The sequence below is a fragment of the Mercenaria mercenaria genome, chromosome 12 (genome assembly GCF_021730395.1).
Source record: "Mercenaria mercenaria strain notata chromosome 12, MADL_Memer_1, whole genome shotgun sequence".
NCBI lineage: Eukaryota > Metazoa > Mollusca > Bivalvia > Venerida > Veneridae > Mercenaria > Mercenaria mercenaria.
This window is the reverse complement of record NC_069372.1, coordinates 46475953-46495161: the sequence shown is the minus strand read 5'-3', so window position 1 is coordinate 46495161 and position 19209 is coordinate 46475953. Positions and strand designations below refer to the sequence as shown.

General features: G+C 34.0%; 1 protein-coding gene across 1 annotated transcript; it reads left to right on the top strand.

Moving 5' to 3' along the window:
• Nucleotides 1–11982: 11982 nt before the first annotated feature.
• LOC123535104 (uncharacterized) lies at nucleotides 11983–18285 on the top strand. Its single transcript, XM_045317646.2, has 2 exons — nucleotides 11983–12245; nucleotides 16782–18285. Exons 1-2 carry the CDS (start codon nucleotides 12240–12242, stop codon nucleotides 17805–17807), a joined length of 1032 nt encoding a protein of 343 aa, XP_045173581.2. The 5' UTR covers nucleotides 11983–12239; the 3' UTR covers nucleotides 17808–18285.
• Nucleotides 18286–19209: the final 924 nt, after the last annotated feature.

The following is a 19209-nucleotide window of genomic DNA, read 5'->3' as shown; positions in this document are numbered from 1 at the left end:
ATTGAATTATATAGAAAACGTGTGTGTATAATAACATATTTGACCTTTTTAGAAAAATAATAATTTAATACTAATTGCATTCGCTTGTCAAAGAGCGGAATGCTTTGCCATTTCAAAGTCTTTTTAATATTTTGAAATAAACTAAGATATACTGTTAATAGATATTATTTATATACCTTTGATGTGGCAGAAGTTTGAGTCTGAAAAACTGATATAACTAAGTTATAACAAAAAAACAACATCATACTAAAGGCAAAGTCTATTTGGAATATAGTTCTATTTCATATAATCAGTATGGGTGATCATGGAGTCCATTCCACTTTTGTGCAAAATATTTACTCATCGGAACTTCTAACACCACCTGGATACATTTAAGCAGTTTCTTCCAAAATGCCAAAAATACATTTATCAGATTTTCTACACACTGAGAAATATGTTTTATCATATATATTCAAAGAAAATGGAGAAGAATAAAGACATTATATTATTTATTTAAGGACCTTTACCATCTTTGCAGGATCAAAAATTTTTTAAAAAAGAAACGGGTAAATACTATGTTTCTGTTGTACGGCGACGTTAAAAATTAAATGTAATTCCCCCTAAGCTGGTACTTTTACATGAGTTTAACTTCGTACCGATACAATATGTCAGATGACATTTTTCTAGCTTTTGATATTGGAGGAATACCCTTGACCCCCTACTTCAGGCACAAACGGACACCCCTTGATAGAACCACATACCCTCTGTAAGCCAGCTAGATAACGAGTTTACATGAAAGAATTCTACACCCATGACGAAGTTTCGATCCCACACCGGTGAAAGGCAAGTAAATTGAAATCATAGACCTAGACCACTCGGTTACAGAGGCTCTACAAATAATCTAGATTTTATTGTCACAGCAACAGTTTCTATGTGCCGTGCGGCGGTTGTTACACGTACTTTGACTCAGTGTTGTTTTACATTTTATCTAGTCCTTTGAGATCATCATGGGGTAAATTAAGAGTTGCGTTTAAGCTGGCGCTATGAGTACATTTCATTACCAATCAAGAGCAGACTAGATCTAACCGAGTCTGTCATTATTTTGCTTGGTTGCATTCTGTGCATTCATATTAATTTATATTAATATTTTATTAGATTTTTCAGTAGTATTGTCCTCGTTTGATATGTTTTTATGAAATCATCACAAACATAATTACTAAGTATGCAGCAGGAATACCTGAAAAATAACGAGTCTTAATAAAACGGTACTGTACATGTATGAGGACGAATACTGAATATGTCCAATTCATGCAAATCACTTCCAGTCACAAATAAGGTGTATATTCATAAACAATGATTAACTTCATGGAAACGGTGGTTGGTCACAACCATGCCATGTTGACTCTGCAAAAATTCACACGAATTCCAAGAGAAATTTCTCACCATAGAACTAATTCCTCATAATTTTTGAACACTTATTTTCTCGTACTTTTTTAATGTTCTTATATCCTTTTGGGATCCGGTGTGCTAGAATGATATCTCGTTGATGACATAATGTTTTGACAGTGACTTATACACAGAAACAGGAGTAGTTTTGTAAATGTCCCGTAACTGTTTCATTAATCTTTAAGACAGAGTAGAGTTTAGTCATTGATGTCTAAAACGAAATATAAACAATGTAAAGGTTTATAAGAACGCCTTTATCTGGGGTGTATTCGGCTTTCTTTTACGCGCCTTGTTTGATCCAGGCCTTGTTTAAACCACGCGAGTGGAAACCATAGTTTTCAATACCCGATTGTATTCATACCGAACGTTGCCACTGTCTAGTAGATTATATTATCAGTCTATGAAAGATTTTAATTCGAACTGAAAAGAAGATAAATGTGTATGTTTATGCAACAAGGGAGATTGGAAAAATAGTTTCCAAGTTAACTGCTAGCTGAACCTTGTAATGAATATTTACTGTATTTTTACACATGAAATTATCGTTGCATACCTAATTGCGCTTTGGCTTGTCTTTCATTTCTCACTGTGTAATAATTACAAATGCAGATACACAGGTGTTATGAAAATTTATTTTATATCCAACAACTTGTACTTTGACTCCTACTTTTCCAGTCTGAAAATATAAAAGCATAACAGACACTATCAGAGCCACTCACCACCAAGCAGTCATTCCTTTTGAAAGGTTTAAGAAAACGGATTGTTTCAAAGATCAATCAACTTAACAGTAGAGTCAGAGCGAATTCGAAATTGTTGGAGTGGGCAATGAGTAGGACTGGTCAGCTAAATCCATCCAGATTTTCTCTGAAAATTTTCAGACAAGAAAACAGAAACACTTATTTACGACAGACATCATCTCATTTCCTTATGTTCTTTGAAATTGGCCTTTTCCCTTCATCTACTGTATTTTCTGAAAAGAAATCAATTGTTTAGGTTAAATGTTGGGGGGTCCAATCCATATGCTGCCCTCCTCTTATAATTATGGGGAGGGTACCTACACCCCACCCCAAACCCCCGGCCCATGCTCCTACGCCTATGCATATTTAATTAAGTTTTATTATGACAAAATAATTTATATCTGCATGCTTTATCTATTTGCGCAAATATCATTGAGAAACAATCGTTGAATTAACCATTAGCTACTGAATAAATTATTAAATAAATAATCTTATCGCAACGAAAGATTTATCTGAAATTAAAATTCCCGACTTTCATCTTCTTTTTACAAATTAAAGACATGAGCATTTTTAAACATTTAGCGTCATTTATTATTCACAAAGAATTTAAAACCTATTATAAATACTCATTAATTAGAATAATAAAATGACTTTAACAGTGACTCTTGTCTTGAATAAAGATAAATAAATACCTAATTTAGATTACTGGTTTTCAGAAATGTTTACTAAATCATGATCGAGTTGCAAATAGCTCGACTATAGTCACAAAATAAAAGACCTCTTTTCAAATCAGAGTAAAATGTAAAGTGGCAGGGGCCAGTTTCGCATTTGGTCCGGGTACGTTTTTTTTAAAAAATAAAATAGACAGATGTACTTTACAGGCATATATATTCAACTGGTTATTTATAGAACTAAGGATTCTTGCGTACGAGTGATTCTTGTGTAAAATAAATATGTGCTTGTATCGATTTTCCTAGCTCCGTGTAGACGGTCGGGTCTAAAACCTTACCTGAGATAACGGAAGTCAGACGAAATGGAAACGGTCATCCATCCATCCAGCTTCAGCTCAAATTTGCGGAAAAAAGTAAACGGTTATGAGACACTTTTCTTCCCACCATTATTTTCGTCTGACCATATGCTTTAAAATATGCATGTGTTTTAGGTCAGTCATTTGAAGATAATACGGTACAGGTCGCGCAAGGTGTGCATTTTGGGCTATTTTTGTCTCAAAATCTAGTGTCCTGAAACCTGTGTTTTACTCGTTTTTATCACAGAAGCAACATAATCGGCAGGCTGAAAATGTCACAAAATGAAGTGCTACGTCTATGCAAGACATTCGCTCAACACTTGCCTTGAATTAATCAAAATTGGATTTTTTATGACTTTTTTCGCACGGGTATCAGCGCAGATTTGTGGAAAGAAATAAAGAAAAACGGTTAATGACTGTTATTGTTTTACCTGTATTATCTTTAAAGATCCGGATAAAGTATAGTTTTCAGTCTTATGGATATATTTTATGTAATCATTTCCATATACGCTGAGTAATTGTGACGTTTTCAAAACTCATCCAAATCTGTTTAGTGGTACTTGGTCAGTAGCTAAGTAAGTTTGAATATTAATAATCGACATTCCAATAACTTGTATCTATTTTATATGTTATAGAAGAAATATCCCTTTGCAAGGTAGTTGTATTGTAGTTGTTTTAAGAAAAGCTAAAGAATTAAGAGCCACATCTATCGAGGTACTTTCTTAGTACATATACACGTCTGTATCTGAAAAGTTCTCTCTGTCTGTTCTGGGGGCTTCATCTCACTCTGTCTCTCTGGTCAGATCGCTCTGTGTCTGTACTAGTGGAGGATGATTTCGCGCCCAGTGTGGCTGCAGTTGCTGTAAAGCGACTTTGAACGTGTTTATCATGAAAAGGGCGCTATATAAATCTGTTATAATAATAATAATAATAATATGTTGAAAAGATTCAAACGAAAAAGTTACGATGATTGATATGACATATCCTTCATACATGAAGTCATGAAGTACAGGACATCAGTAAACAACACCTGGAAGAGGAATGCTTTGTTCGCTAACATCGCTTTCTACAGCTACTACCATTATTGCTTATAAATGAATGAAAAAAAAAATGAAAGAATTTCCACGTTAAGGTTTAGGAGTATATCACCAAAATACAGAAATATTTTACAAACGAATAACATCGTTACCAATACTTTACTTAACCATTACATGTTCTGCCGTACTGTCCCGTACTGAGAATATTTTGAAAAAGTTGTCCCTCTTTGAAAATGAATGCCATTTGTAAAGAAATAAAAATAAACAATTGCTGAAAACTGTGTTTCACTTAATTATGTAAAATTTCAACACTCGCATGCGATTACAAATGAATCAAAACTAACATGTGTAACAGTTCTTTGAAAATGGTGAGTTTTTGAAGGTGTTTGACTGCCCGGAAGTGGGTCCCATTTAGGAAGTCTTTTTTTCGGAATTCAATGTTTATTTTAGTATACTGACACTTGTTTTGTTGTTTTTGTAATGATAGCGTGTATATTACTTATATTACTCTACAAAACAAGTGTCAGTATACTGATATAAGCATTGAGATCCGAAAATAGAACTGTTTAAACAGGCCCCACTTCCAGACAGTCAAGCGCTTTTAAAAACTCACCATTTTCAAGGAACTGTTACACATGTTTGTTTTGATGCATTTGTAATAGCGTGCGAGTGTTGAAATTTCACATAACTAGGTGGAACACAGTTTTCAGCGATTGTTTATTTTTATTTCTTTACAAATGGCATTCATTTCCAAAGGGGGACAACTTTTTCAGAATATTTTCAGTACGGGGCAGTACGGCAGAACATGTAATGGTCAGGTAAAATATTGGGAACGATGTTGTTCGTTTATAAAATATTTCTGTGTTTTGGTGATATACTCCTAAACCTTAATTATTACTGAGAAAGGAAAGATCATCTTCATTGACAAGATTGTTTCATGACTTCAAAATACATTTTTGTCAGTCTGTTTGTCAGAGTGTCTGTCTTTGTAAACTTTGAGCAACACTCGAATTAAGCAAAAAATACATGATCTGTTCAAATAAACTGATATAAAAAGACAAAAAAGCTACATTATTAATATGCAATCAGACATTTGCATCCGCGCCGTCTGGCCAGGATCCATGCCGTTCGCTTTCATAGCCTATTGGAATTGGGGACACTGTTAGCGAACAGCATGGATCCTGACCAGACTGCGCGGATGCGCAGGCTGGTCTTGATCCATGCTGGTCGCAAAGCCACTATGTTTGTTTTCTCATGGCACGGCTCTGTTAAATGTGCGTAATCTCAAATAATATAACAGTGAAGTTAATAGTGTTTTCTTTTTTATAAATTTTAAGGATAAACGAATGATTATCGCATTAAGATAACTTCAGAATGTACATCTGTCATGATCGTGTTGCAAATGTCTTTTTTGAAGTAGCAAAAACAACTCAGAAATAATATATTGACTTCAAAATGGTATCGGATAATCTTTCCAAAGAAGATAAGATGGCAGTTTTTTTCAGGCATTATTCTCTTAGAAATATACGAAAATGATATAAATGCCACTACTGTAGACAATTTTATAACCTATTTAACAGGTGCATGTACATGTAAAAAAAACAACAAAATAAAAAACAAAAACAAAAAACAATTTACAATAAGTAATCAACAAGTTGAAAAAATACCTTGCAGAATACGCTCAACAGCCAGGTTTCAACTTGCATTGGCAATCGGTATGTCACATTGGCAATGGGTATTTCACACTGGCAATGGGTATTCACATTTGAAATAGGTAATTTTTTCCAACAAATATTTCTACGTATAATAGTAACACCAACATTTATGTCATTAGATAGGCAATTTCATATAAACTGATTTTGTATTAGATATCTAAGTGGGGAAGTTATAAAATAAATAGTATGTCCTTTATTATCAGTATTATCAGTAGTTCTAACACGATCTGCAGCAACTGCTATATAAACATGTAGCAAAATCGCCTATACATGAATCTACGATAAAATATGGTTGGCTGTTACATTTCACCCCCTATGATTGTGGCATAAGCGATTCTACTTCAGTTCCATTTCATACGAATTCAGGGCCAAACGTTTAAAAACAGCATTTCAAAAACACAAATATGATAAAAAGTCATACTGACTTATGTGTAGGACCGTAAAACACGTTTTGATCTCTACGAGCGAATTCAATTAGCTTAATTAAGATTCAGCGGTGACGTCATAATGATGTGACGTCATATAAAGTTATGCTTGTAACTTGTAACACAGGGTCAACTCACCTAACTTGATGATTCTCTTCATAATTATTTTGCGAGCTGTTAGATTACTAATTCATAAATACTTCTCAAAATTCTGATAAAAAGAAACAAATGTATATACGTTCCTTTGGCTATGCAACTCTTTCTAACCATAGGGGGTAAATTGTAACAGCATATGACCCGAATGACGTATTACGCTGAAAATGTAGTACTGTAAAATGCGAAGCATTTGCGTTGTTAGAATCGAAATAATAAATATGTTCCAATATGCTACGCACTCGTGATTTAATTATTACGCATCCAAACTCCTGCCCATATTTTATTAACTGATAAAATATAGGAACAGATTTATTATTTCTTAAATAGTACATTGCTACGCATCATAATTAGGGAATTATCTGTTACAAACAATAATTTTATTCACTAGGTAGCATGCGATTTACTATGCACCGGTAAATCAGCTTCAATACTTGAAGCGATTTAGCACAGTGATAAACATATAAAATCACATGTTTAAAAAACATTATATAATTGTAGCAATAAGACTTTACATTGACGCCATTTTAAGTAAAGAAGACGTTGGTCGAGTTCAAATTTGTCTGTTATAGTTTAAGAAGCAGGAAGTTTCGATATTTTAGCAAAAGAAAAAAGGTAAGCATGTGATAAAAAGACTATAGCAACATTCATATCTCTCTAAATCAAATTAATTAAACACGTTGTTTACATACGATATGCTCGGCAGAGAGCCGCATGTTATTTTGCAGAACGCCGCATGTTATTATTCATCTCGTTTAATAATTTCAAGATGAAAAGACATTCATGTAATTCCTCTATATATCTAATGAACATAAGCCTTTATTCTTGAGATACAATTAAAATCATAAATATATCTTTAAGTATCTCCTTTAAACTCATTTAAAATCAACTGTTAAAGATAAGATACTGAAGTAAATATCAAAAACTGATCCTGGAATCGGGGAAATAATTTATTCTTATTACCGACTACCGTTTTGTGACGCATACGAGAAAATAGTTATCAAGCCCTTGCATAACAGTTAGTTGAAGATCTAAAATTACACCCTTTAACTGCAGATGCAAATTACTTGTGTATGCATATTTAAGGTACATGTAAATGTTTTTAAAATTTTGATGATTACTAAAAAATTTAAACAATATTTTCTATCATTGTATTTCTTTTCTTCATACGAATGTATACATCAATAAAGGTGATCGATCTGTTTGAACAATCGGCAAATAATTTCGGCGTTCTAGGTTCTTTTTCTCGATGTTTCTTATTACAGATCTGGCGCGGTCGTTCTGCGCATGTCACAAAATTATTATCACCGGAGCGCCCGGCAAAAAATACGAAAACTTTTGCATGTCCGCACCTACTTAGTGTATAATGTTTGATATACTGACTAAAGGTTAGGGTGAAGTTACCATGGTTACAAAATATATACAATAAAGTCATTCGAGCCGCTTGAATCAGGTAAATACCGGAGTCTATGATATATCACAGGCGCTCCAGATTGATTCTTAGTCACAGCATTTTTTATATAAAAAGACATGTACACCTTGAGCTTCATTTACTTACGACGAATGCCGAATGGCTGAACAAGGATATGCAGTTACACGGAAATTTTCGAGTGTTATTACGGGTCAATTCTACCGAAAGTAGAAGATATATCCTTTCCGCAGCCTTAACGTACTAAAACGTATTAGCGTCTGATGGCCCTTTCACGCTTCCGTAGAAACAACATTTATTACACGAAACTTATTTTAAAAACATTTCTGAAATGTCTAGGTCTGCAGCTTTCAAATACGGTTATATCTTACATCTGAGGCATATACTGACACTCTCAGACAACATCAAACATGACATTTTGAGCGATTTGATGAAGTTCCAAAATTATCAATGTACCCTTGGTCCGTTACGGACCCCTGTGGGATTTCTGTTTATCCAGAGCTCAAATATTTTTTCATAGATTAAAAGCTGACATGCTGTACTAAAGCCGAGGTAATTTCAATTCGTAATAAAGTGCTGAAAATTGGCTCCCCAATAGCAAAAAAAAAAAAAAAAAAAAAGTCCACGCGCATACATTTCGACGGGGTGACCCCTGCGCGTGACCCCTGACTATCTACAAATCAAAACGCGGCTTTCGTTTTCAAGTTTAGCATTTCCATTTTCATTTTATTTACTTCCGGAAGTAGCTGAAGGTCGAGCGACGTCATTTTCTGTGTTGTCAAAAACATACATATGCCTGGCGAGATTGCATAAATATGTGCTGGCCGTCCTAAGGGTATAAAATGTTTGTTTTTCATGATATGTGTAGGTGAAAATCGCTGTAAAATCAAGTTCATGTTGTATTGAATACATTCGGGAGAGATAGAGTAGGAGGGGTGACATGCGGAAACCAACTGGATGTGTATCTAGTGACAATAAGCCCTTCTTGAGATACTATTACAATCATAAGTATTTCTGTAAGTGTGTACTTTAAATTCGTTTAAAATCAACTGTCTAAGATATGGTACTGAAGTAGATTTTTAAGAAACTAGCCTGGAAACTGCGGATACAATACATTCCTACACCAAGTATCTGCATCATGCTTTAATTTAAGATCACTATCTTGGTATCTTGCATTTTGAATTTAAATCAAAACAGGGCGCGGAGAAGACTTGAAATGTAGGTACAACATTTTCCTTTGATAATAAATCCAAATCCATAAATATAAGACAATATAAGCACAAATGATGAAATAATATTAAAATTAACATATTAAAATTTGGTTAATTCCCGTATAACATCAAAGTATAAATTGTTTTTCTCTTTTTTTACTCGAGATGTACCCACAAGACGAGATGTACCCGCAGGTGAAAAGTAAAAACTGGAGATGTTCACGCGTCAAAAAATGTAGTTTAATCATTCATGTAAATTTCTTTTATTTTATGACTCTTAAATTGTTTTAATTTACAGCCAAAATGCGTTGCATGTGCTGGAACTATATTCAGCGTTATAAAATATATTGACCTTAAAGGCGGAAAATTTTCCAGATCACAGCGTTCGATTGACCTCGATTGTATAAATATGTAACTAGATACGTTTAACCCTTACTCTGCTAAATTTCTATAATTAACTTGGTCATCTTTCAATTTGGATTGAACAATTAACTGTTAAAGGGGTACATACCAAAACGATACTGACAGAATGGCGAACTGTGCAGGTCATGATCATACTGCACGGATGTGCAGGGTGATCATGATCTGCACTGGTCGCAAAGGCAGAATCAATCGTGCCCAGCATGGTAATGTTAAATGTTATCTATTAGAAAGATAACCGCCCTTATTGGTGTTTATGTATTTCACTGATATACCTACCATACATTTTCTTATTTTAATACAATTTACAAATCGTCTTCTGTCGCCCGAATAGAACTGTTCAAAACACAAAATTTTTCGGTACAGACTTTTTAGCATTTGAATAGGAAAAAATAAATACACATTTCATTCTTTAGAAAAATGTTCTTCACACCTAAATCTCAGTTTATCTTTACTAGTGTGAGAAAAATTTGTTGTAAATAAGCATACTATAAAAATGAACTCACTCTTGTAATATGAACTATTTAACTTTCTAAGGTTCCATATTTTTTTTTTCCACCCGATACATGCAAAAACAACTGTTTTATTACTTAGTCAGTATAAAATGTTTAAGTTTAATTTATTGACAACATTTGCCAGATTTTACAAGCCAGAGCAAGGTACATGTGCTGCTATTTTCTTCAGAACTCAGCACGAATGCGAAACGAATCTCCCAAGGTTTTCCTCCATAGTATAATATATCCATCACTGACGCACATTAGCATGCTAAATTTCTTCAAACAAGAATGTAGCGATGATTGATATGGTTTATCCTTCATGCCTGAAAGTCCATAACATCGATACAGAACACTTTGAAGATGATGTTGATTTTTATAGCTCACCTGTGCATTTATACTACCAGTACCGTTTGCATGCTTCATGATTTTTTCGAATGTCTAAGTTTGTGAAAATACCTCATGAACAGTAATAAAACGCATAACTTATATCACTGTAAACTAACAGTTTTACATAATATGTTTAGACTGTACTTTTTGCCCTAGTGTAATTAGTAAGACATAGAGCACGAGTAACATTTCATCTATATCTATATCTTCATGTTGAAGTTATTTAAAAAAAAACAACAACAAAAAAACACTGAAAATCAGTCGATGTAACTATCTTACTAACTAACTAACTAACTAACTAACTAAACATAAAAAAATGAATAAATAAATTTATCCATGAAAAATATTATCCAACCTCTTACTTTGATTTTTTTACCAGTTAAGTTGAGAAGCATTTGAAACATAAAGCCAATATAGCGTCGATTAATAATTCGTAAAGAATTAAATACGCGTTATGAATATTCATTATCTTGAATACTAATTTGAATTTAACAGGTGGAATTTAGATAAATAATTGCCACATTATGATGATTTCTTATCTGAGATGTCTACCGGATAAACATTTATCAAAGATCGTGCTGGAGGTAACCAAAACAGCCTGGTTACTCATTTTAATATAGACATTTGATAGGGAGAGTAAGTGGGTATCTGTTTATAGGGATGGGGAGTTCTAAAAGACGGTGAAGGTAGCGTAGTTTTTAGATGTTGTTCTCTAATCAAATTTAGCTATGTAAATATTAAAACGTGGACGATTTTAAAAATAAAGGTTAGCTTTCAATCTCATTACATTACTCGTTATGCCTTCGCATACAGCTGTTAATTTATATATCTTTTAAAATCACAAAATTCAGAACATTTCATTTTTAGTCAAATATTGACTTTGGTATCCATATGAATGGGAGAGCAATGCTTCCAAGCAATAATGATCCTTATAGGTTTATAATAGCCCGCAGACTATAACATAGCGATTACCCGGCAGCTTCCAGGACCATGCTTTTTTTCTCCCATGCATTTATCTGTTTATTTAACTTTTAAATAGCATGCACGGCTTGTCATTTAAAAGGAACTAGTATAATAGGGAACCGTTTTTCTAGCATGAGCATGCACTTGAAGTTTTTTACAATTTTTATGAACATGCAGCTATATAAAATTCTAATAGCGCCTTGTATAGTTATATGATAATTCATCATGCAATTCCAGAACTGGAGCGTTTCTAGCATATGTGTAGATATATATGTAATAAAAACATGTAAATCTTAAAAAGGCGTATAAAATCGGTGTAAATGTACGTGTAATAAGCCACTCGATTCATTTATCAAACTATAATTAACACACATTTATCATTATTCATATGAATTCTACCATACGTAGAAATTGAAATTTGAATATCCCCACCAGTATTTTATACGAAGCAACATCAACAAAGAATAAGAACAACAACACACACACAAAAAGCCAGAACGGAAACTATTTCCGCATTTTGTATCAGATGTTGTTTTTCAGATACATTTATTACTAAGACAGATGGGAATATTTGTAAGAATGTTAAGACCGTTATTTTGAAATATGAGTACAACAAATTACAAACCCAGGTAGCTCGTGCAGTACGCGCGTTCATTTATCTATCTACGAAAGATGCGCTGCCTCACGGCTACATTTTGTGAAACGTTGGGTAGAAGGCAGTAAACATACTCAAAAAGTGAACATATATTTCTGTTAATGTTGGACATTTAGAAAATTTGTGGACACAACTAGACGAGGCAAGAGTTGATAATAAATATGGAGGTATGATTATTATATTATTTATTGTTTTCGATTCCATATAATTATACATCTTAAAATATAGAAAGGTAATTGAATTTGTTATATACGATATGTGTGAATTTTTGTCTCCTAATAGGGGCACATATACATCGTGTATTGTTCACAGACCTCTAAGATACAAAAATTCATGAGGTGAAAAATATTGAAACACCGATTATTTTTGGTTAGAATTGATCATATATGAGAAGGAGCACATCCAATCAATTCTCACATTTATTATCTGATTTATTGTAAACAAAAATAATCTGGTGGCAATGCTTGCCATAACGTTTATAATGAGATTTGTTTTCAATATTTGGAAAGTACTTTCAGTTATCAATAGAAGAATGAATCATTCAGTGTTTATGCTACTTTAGCCTTAAGACATGTAAAACTGTTCCGTAATTCTGCGTAAGTAACACATTAATACTATTCATAAGCAGAAGAAATGGTGGTGTACTTTATTGTTTTCTTGTAAAGTAATCAATTTAAACAGTATTAAATGTATGGGAGTTGATATCTCATAAATAGTCTCATTTGTTTTACTATTATATTATTGTGGGGCCGTATTCATCAATCTTTTGGTTATGAAAATTAAGATTTAAAATGTCTCTGCCATTGTTAAATAGGCCCTGATAGTGATGAAACTTTTCATTTGTGTGCATTTTACAGCTCCGGACATCGCTGCAAATTTCATGAGAAAATTTGTGCTATACATAAAATTGTGGTAAATTGCTAATTTGCCATTCTTAAGTCTTAGTTTTAAACTGATGTGGGTTCGAGCCTCACTCGGGGCGTTGAATTTTTCATGTAAGGAAGCCATCCAGCTGGCTTACGGAAGGTCGGTGGTTCTACCCAGGTGCCCGCTCGTGATGAAATAATGCACGGAGGGGCACCTAGGGTTTTCCTCCAACATCAAAGCTTGAAAGTCGCCATATGACCTATATCAACAAAAACAAACAAAAAACAAATTAAACTTTCAACAGTGATGAAAACGGACCCAGAAGAGTAGGCTAATCGTAGAGCGCCTGCGAGTGCGGGAAGCCGTTACCCGGAGGCTCAAGACTAAATTAGTTCTTCTTTTCTCAAAACCTCATTACAATGGATAACATAGAGAATGATTAATATAAGGTTTAGCGCTTGTTTTATACTCAACCTGAAATGATTAAATATAAACTAACAGATTGTTAGCATTATTTTAAGTCAGTTAAAAGTACATATTACATCCGTTTGTTTTGGCATATTTCCGAGTCGCAATAATAAATACACATTCATGAAACAGTACTATGCAGTAAAACAATGATAACATTATCATGTGCGTGCATATAAAAAACAAGGTCTAATATTATACATAACACATAAAATATGACATAATGTATTATTATGTTCATTCTATACTCTACGAATAGATATATACATGTATTACCATTAACATATGAGCCGCGCCATGGGAAAACCAACATAGTGGCTTTGCGACCAGCATGGATCCAGACCAGCCTGCGCATCCGCGCAGTCTGGTCAGGATTCATGCTGTTCGCTAACAGTTTCTCCAATTCCAATAGGCTTTAAAAGCGAACAGCATGGAGCCTGACCAGACTGCGCGGATGCGCAGGCTGGTCTGGATCCATGCTGGTCGCAAACCCACTATGTTGATATTCTCATGGCACGGCTCATATGTTCAAATCAATCTTTCTACGTTCCTTTCAGCAGCTAAGTCTTAAATACAAGTTTAATGTGCAATAATTATAATGAGTTATTTTATAGCAGATGCTTTACAGCGCTCATTCTAAATCAGACGTATAGTTCGCATGTTTAATTACTCTAACAGAATCCTTGGAATTAGCCTTTGATGTGAGGAAAGATTTGTTTACAAGATTCGACATTACAGTTTTGAATGTTTTTCCCACCCATGATTGTATTTCTTTCTCATGATATTTTGTTTTTTGCACTCTTGTGGTATGTTTCGGATAATTGACTGCGAATGTTATAACCATGCTTCAGTATATTTTGGCACAGTCCGATTCCCGACGATTTTACCAAAGTATTCGTGATTGCTATCTTCGTTTTTGATATCAATATCACACTTTCGCTTCGTGTTTTGTATTTGCATCGGTTATCCTAATATCGATCCTCGGCCTAAAGGCGAAGTTACGATATTAAGGTGCAAAATGTAATATTTACTTCGCACTACAATACTTTCGTAATATCGCCCTTAGGTCCACGATAACACGATGCGAAAACGCGAAATTTTATGCGAAAATGTGACATTGAATTTTCGTCAGTGGGTCGAAGGGACGATAGTACGATAAAACGATGCGAAAAAGTAAACAACAACAAAAAGAAAACGACGGAAATAGAGCGTCTTCGCGTCATGTTACGTTTACACATCGTATTATCGCGCCATCGCGTCTTCGCATCATGTTACGTTATCGCGCAATCGCGTCTTCGCATCATGTTACGTTATCGCGCAATCGCGTCTTCGCATCATGTTATCGCACTGTTGCTCTTACCGATGTACAGGGCGAAGAGGCGAAGCAACGATGGCCCTATCGGAACATCCTATAGCTATTTTATTTTATTGAAATTTGGCACGTTCAGAATTGTTACAGTTAATTGTATTTTTGCTTGATATATATAATCATATTCATAGCATATACATACAAAGGAATCAAACGGTGAACTTAACAATTCATGACAATTACATATTCCTAAGTAACCGTTTCAGTACGGCATAAAAAAGCACAGGGACAGACATGAACAAGGATTAATTAAAAGTGACGTTTATACCTGGTATTTTGTTTTGTTATTTATATTTGATATGTCATCATTGAATGTAGCCGTAGCAGATACATTAAAATACACGCCTTATGTCCCTTTATATCGAAAAAAAAAATCTTTTTTATAGGGAACATGATTTAAACAGTAATCATTTAATCAGGAAGCCAGGATGAATTCATATGAACGTCTTGTTTATTTCAGAATACCGCTGCCACACCTGGATGATATTCACAAATGTCTGAAACCATTCTGGCCATGAGATATTTTCATTTAAAACATATAAAATGAGTTAATAGCAAATAATATCTGTTTAAGAATTTTAATTGAATTAGACTGTTTTTCAACAAACACATCTGTTCAATTCAAAACACCTTTGTTTCTATTTAACTGATTAAATGTCTGTATGTATAAATATATCATCAAATTATTAGTAAATATATTTTCAAGTAATCGTATATTCATAAAATAACTTTATTTGCAGGTGATAACCTCACCGGTAAAATGATTATGATAAATAGTTGAATCTGCCTTGGCGGCCACCTGTATTAAACAGACTGCGTCGCTTGTTTGGCTGTTTGACTGTTTATAATTCTATTTATTTGGCAAAAAAAAAAACAACAACAAAAAAACAGGGAGCTCATTGCAGCTAAATAAAACGGTTTGCAAAACAGAAAACGGTATATTACAAGTATTAAAAACGGTATGTTACAATATTCTGAAATATAGAGCGAAGAATAAGAAATGTATTATCTGTAAGATTTAATCAAAAAGATACACAATAAAGCTAATTGGTAACAGCTCACACAATGATAAAAATATAAAAGAAAGGTGTTTTTCTTATGATTTTGCATCATAAATGATATAACGAATTCCAGTGTTTCCATTAGTTAAGTAGGTTGTAATGTCTGTGTCTATATTTCATATCTATTATCGTAATACAAATGCATATCGAAGGCTGAACGCAATACTGTCATAACTCATATTAAGTAGGAAGGACTTACGACAGTATTGCATTCAACCCTCGATATTTTTTTTATTATAATTATGCAAGTACTATAACGAATATTCATTTGTACAGTACAGAATCTATACACCGCGCTAATAACCGGAAGTTCACACAATAACTTGTTATTGGAACGCTATGGATGTCACTTAAGTCGCGTTAGAAAGTTCGTTAACTTTGCTATTTTTTTAAACAATCGAGTTCTCGTTATTGTGTTTGGGTATATGATAAGTAACCAATTTAATGGCAATAACTTACCTTACCTGGTTTCTAGCACACCTAAACCTATGCTGACACTCGGACGACGCCCCTCGGGCATATATAAGTTGAGTCGCGCAAATAACCATATAACTTGTAATTTTTTTTCACAGCGATAATAATGTATATGTTTCTATTTCAAAATGATCCTTTTTTATACGTCTGTGTTAACAGCAATCGTAACGTATATGTATTCATGTTTTACAGCGATCGTAATGTACATTCTAGTGTTTTTCAGCGATCGTAATGTTTATCTCTGTGTTATACAGCGATCTTAATGCACACGATATAACTTACAGCGCTCGTAATATATACGACTATGTTTAACAACGCTCGAAATGTACATTCCTATCACCAATGATTATATAGCGATCAAAATATATATGCCTATATTTATATTTTTCAGCGTTTGTACTATTATATATATGCGTCTTTATAATACAGCGATTGTAACGTTTATATATCTACATGTTTTACAGATTGATCCAGAATACGAATACGACGACGATTATGGTGAACTTTTCAAAACTTACATTCTAAATGTGTCCAATGACGACTTGGCTAACATCACTGTTCCAGTCAGTTACAATGACAGCGACGACAACGGTTATTCCGAGGACTCAGCAGAACTTTCCACTTGGCTTTTTGCTTTAAACATAGTTTCCGGTATTGGAATTTTGACCAATAGCGTGCTAGCTTTTATGATTATTGTGGACTTCATCATCGATAGAACTGTGCGATTTTGGACGCGTCACTGGTTATTGCTGAACTCGTCTTTAACGCATGTAGCTTTTCTTGGAATTACGATATATATGAGGGAATTTGGGCGGCATAAAGATCAAGATGACAGAAACTGTCTGGTTCTACAGCACACAGATAAAACGATAGAATTCGTTACCAGTCTATATCTTGTTGTAATAGGAATAAACGTCGCTGGAAATATCGTCAAGCCGTCTATACCATGTGGGAAGAAAAGCATTTTGTTTTGGATTTTTTTCATACTGTTCATAATGGTGTGTGCAAATGTTGGAGTGTTGGCGCTGTTCACGATGGAGCTTGACGGCCTGTCCCAAGATCTGAAGTGCCAAGTAGACGTTACCTTGTTTCTGCCAGCCAGGAATGTACATCTGGTTGCCATAGTTACATTCTATATTCCATATGGAATACTACTTACGCTGGCCTTTTCGACTCTCATATGTTCTTGTACTCCACAAAGAAATTTAACACTTTCCGATTCTGACGATAATGACTATTACACCGCTAGGAAACACGCGGCGATATTTATATTTATTACCGCAACGGCGGGTTTTCTTTTGAAGTTGCCATATTATCTATTTCAAGTACCGGTATTAGCATATTTTATTCTGGCAGGTTTAAAGGCCAGTTATTACCTGACATTTTTTGTAACGCATTTGATGAAAATATTATTTTTCATACTGTTTCCCATTATGTGTTTATGTTTAAGGGACATACGCAGAATATACAAAAAGGCTGTTTCAGACTAACGGCAAAACACATGTATTGTGCTGTATAAAAATAAAATCTCTTTTACTGCTTCTTTATTAATGAAAGGTGTAATCTTTTACGTACATTGTACTTGTAATAAAATTTGTCGGCTACGGCGGCTAAGAAGGGATATGGAAAAGATATAGTCTTTCGTGTCCGCACTCGTAAGTCTTTGCGTGCCCACGCGATAACATATACGTGCCCAGGTGGTACTTTCAGCGCGCGCGCTCATAAAAGCTACTTCATGTAGAGTAAGCGGTTAAAACATAGTTTTTGCAAGAACATGTAAAAGCTACAGCGTGGGTATTTGAAGGCTTCCGTTTGCGCACGCAAAGACTAATGCACGCGCAAGTGAAAGAAAATATATCTTTCATATCTCTTCGATGTCACCCAAGTAAACTGATAATGTTTAGTACAGTAAAATACTTACTAAGAAGAAATTTTGCGTCGGTGGAAAAATAAAAATAAAATGCTTGATATATTTTATTCTTTAGTATTTTAATGTTATGACCGTAATTTTGTTTTAAAAACAAAATGGCATCGTTTTGATTTTACGGACCAAATCACCAATATTCCAATATTCACTATTCAGAAGTGTGTATGGTTATTTTAAGCATGGCGTGTATGCATATCGGATCCCTCTCTGTGGTAAATGAGAAAACGGACCCCTCTCTGCTTGGGCACAGGACCTTCTATGTAGTAAACAATGAACTCCAAAGTCGCCGCTTTGTCAGGGAGGTCGGCAAATCGAAAATTTCGTCCTGAACACAGGTTTGTGCATAAAACATATGAACCACGGGAAGACGTAGCTATATACCCTTGCTTTTTATCGTTACATTTGTTTTATCAGTTGATATATGTCCAAACGAAGATTGAATGTAGACGGAGGGCACCATCTCGGATGAACATCAGGCCATGTTTATGAAACTTAATACGACTTTCCTTGAATATAGCAAGTATCTAGTACCTTAGATGTAAAGTCGTTGAACCCATCTTATTTGTAAAATACACTTTATGTGGTGATTTTCATCACGTGTCCTTATACATTTACCATACATCCTGTAACCTTCACACACAACAGATACGACCAGACACCACGCAAACAACAAATCACACACCAATACACATACACCACTAGCACCATTGTATGCTTTTTACATTACTGAGTTTAGATACTCATGTTGATATTATTATAAAGGTGGTGTTTAGTTTTTAGTACCATGCACTTTAAAATTCTCTTGAAATTCTTATGAGAACGTCCATTTACATGTTTTATTTGTATATTATATGCTGTTATGTTTAATGTCTTGTAAATGGATGAGACTTTAATAAAATAATATCTAAATCTAATCACAATAAAATTACCTAAATAAAACTAAAGTTAAAATTAGAACTCGTTAC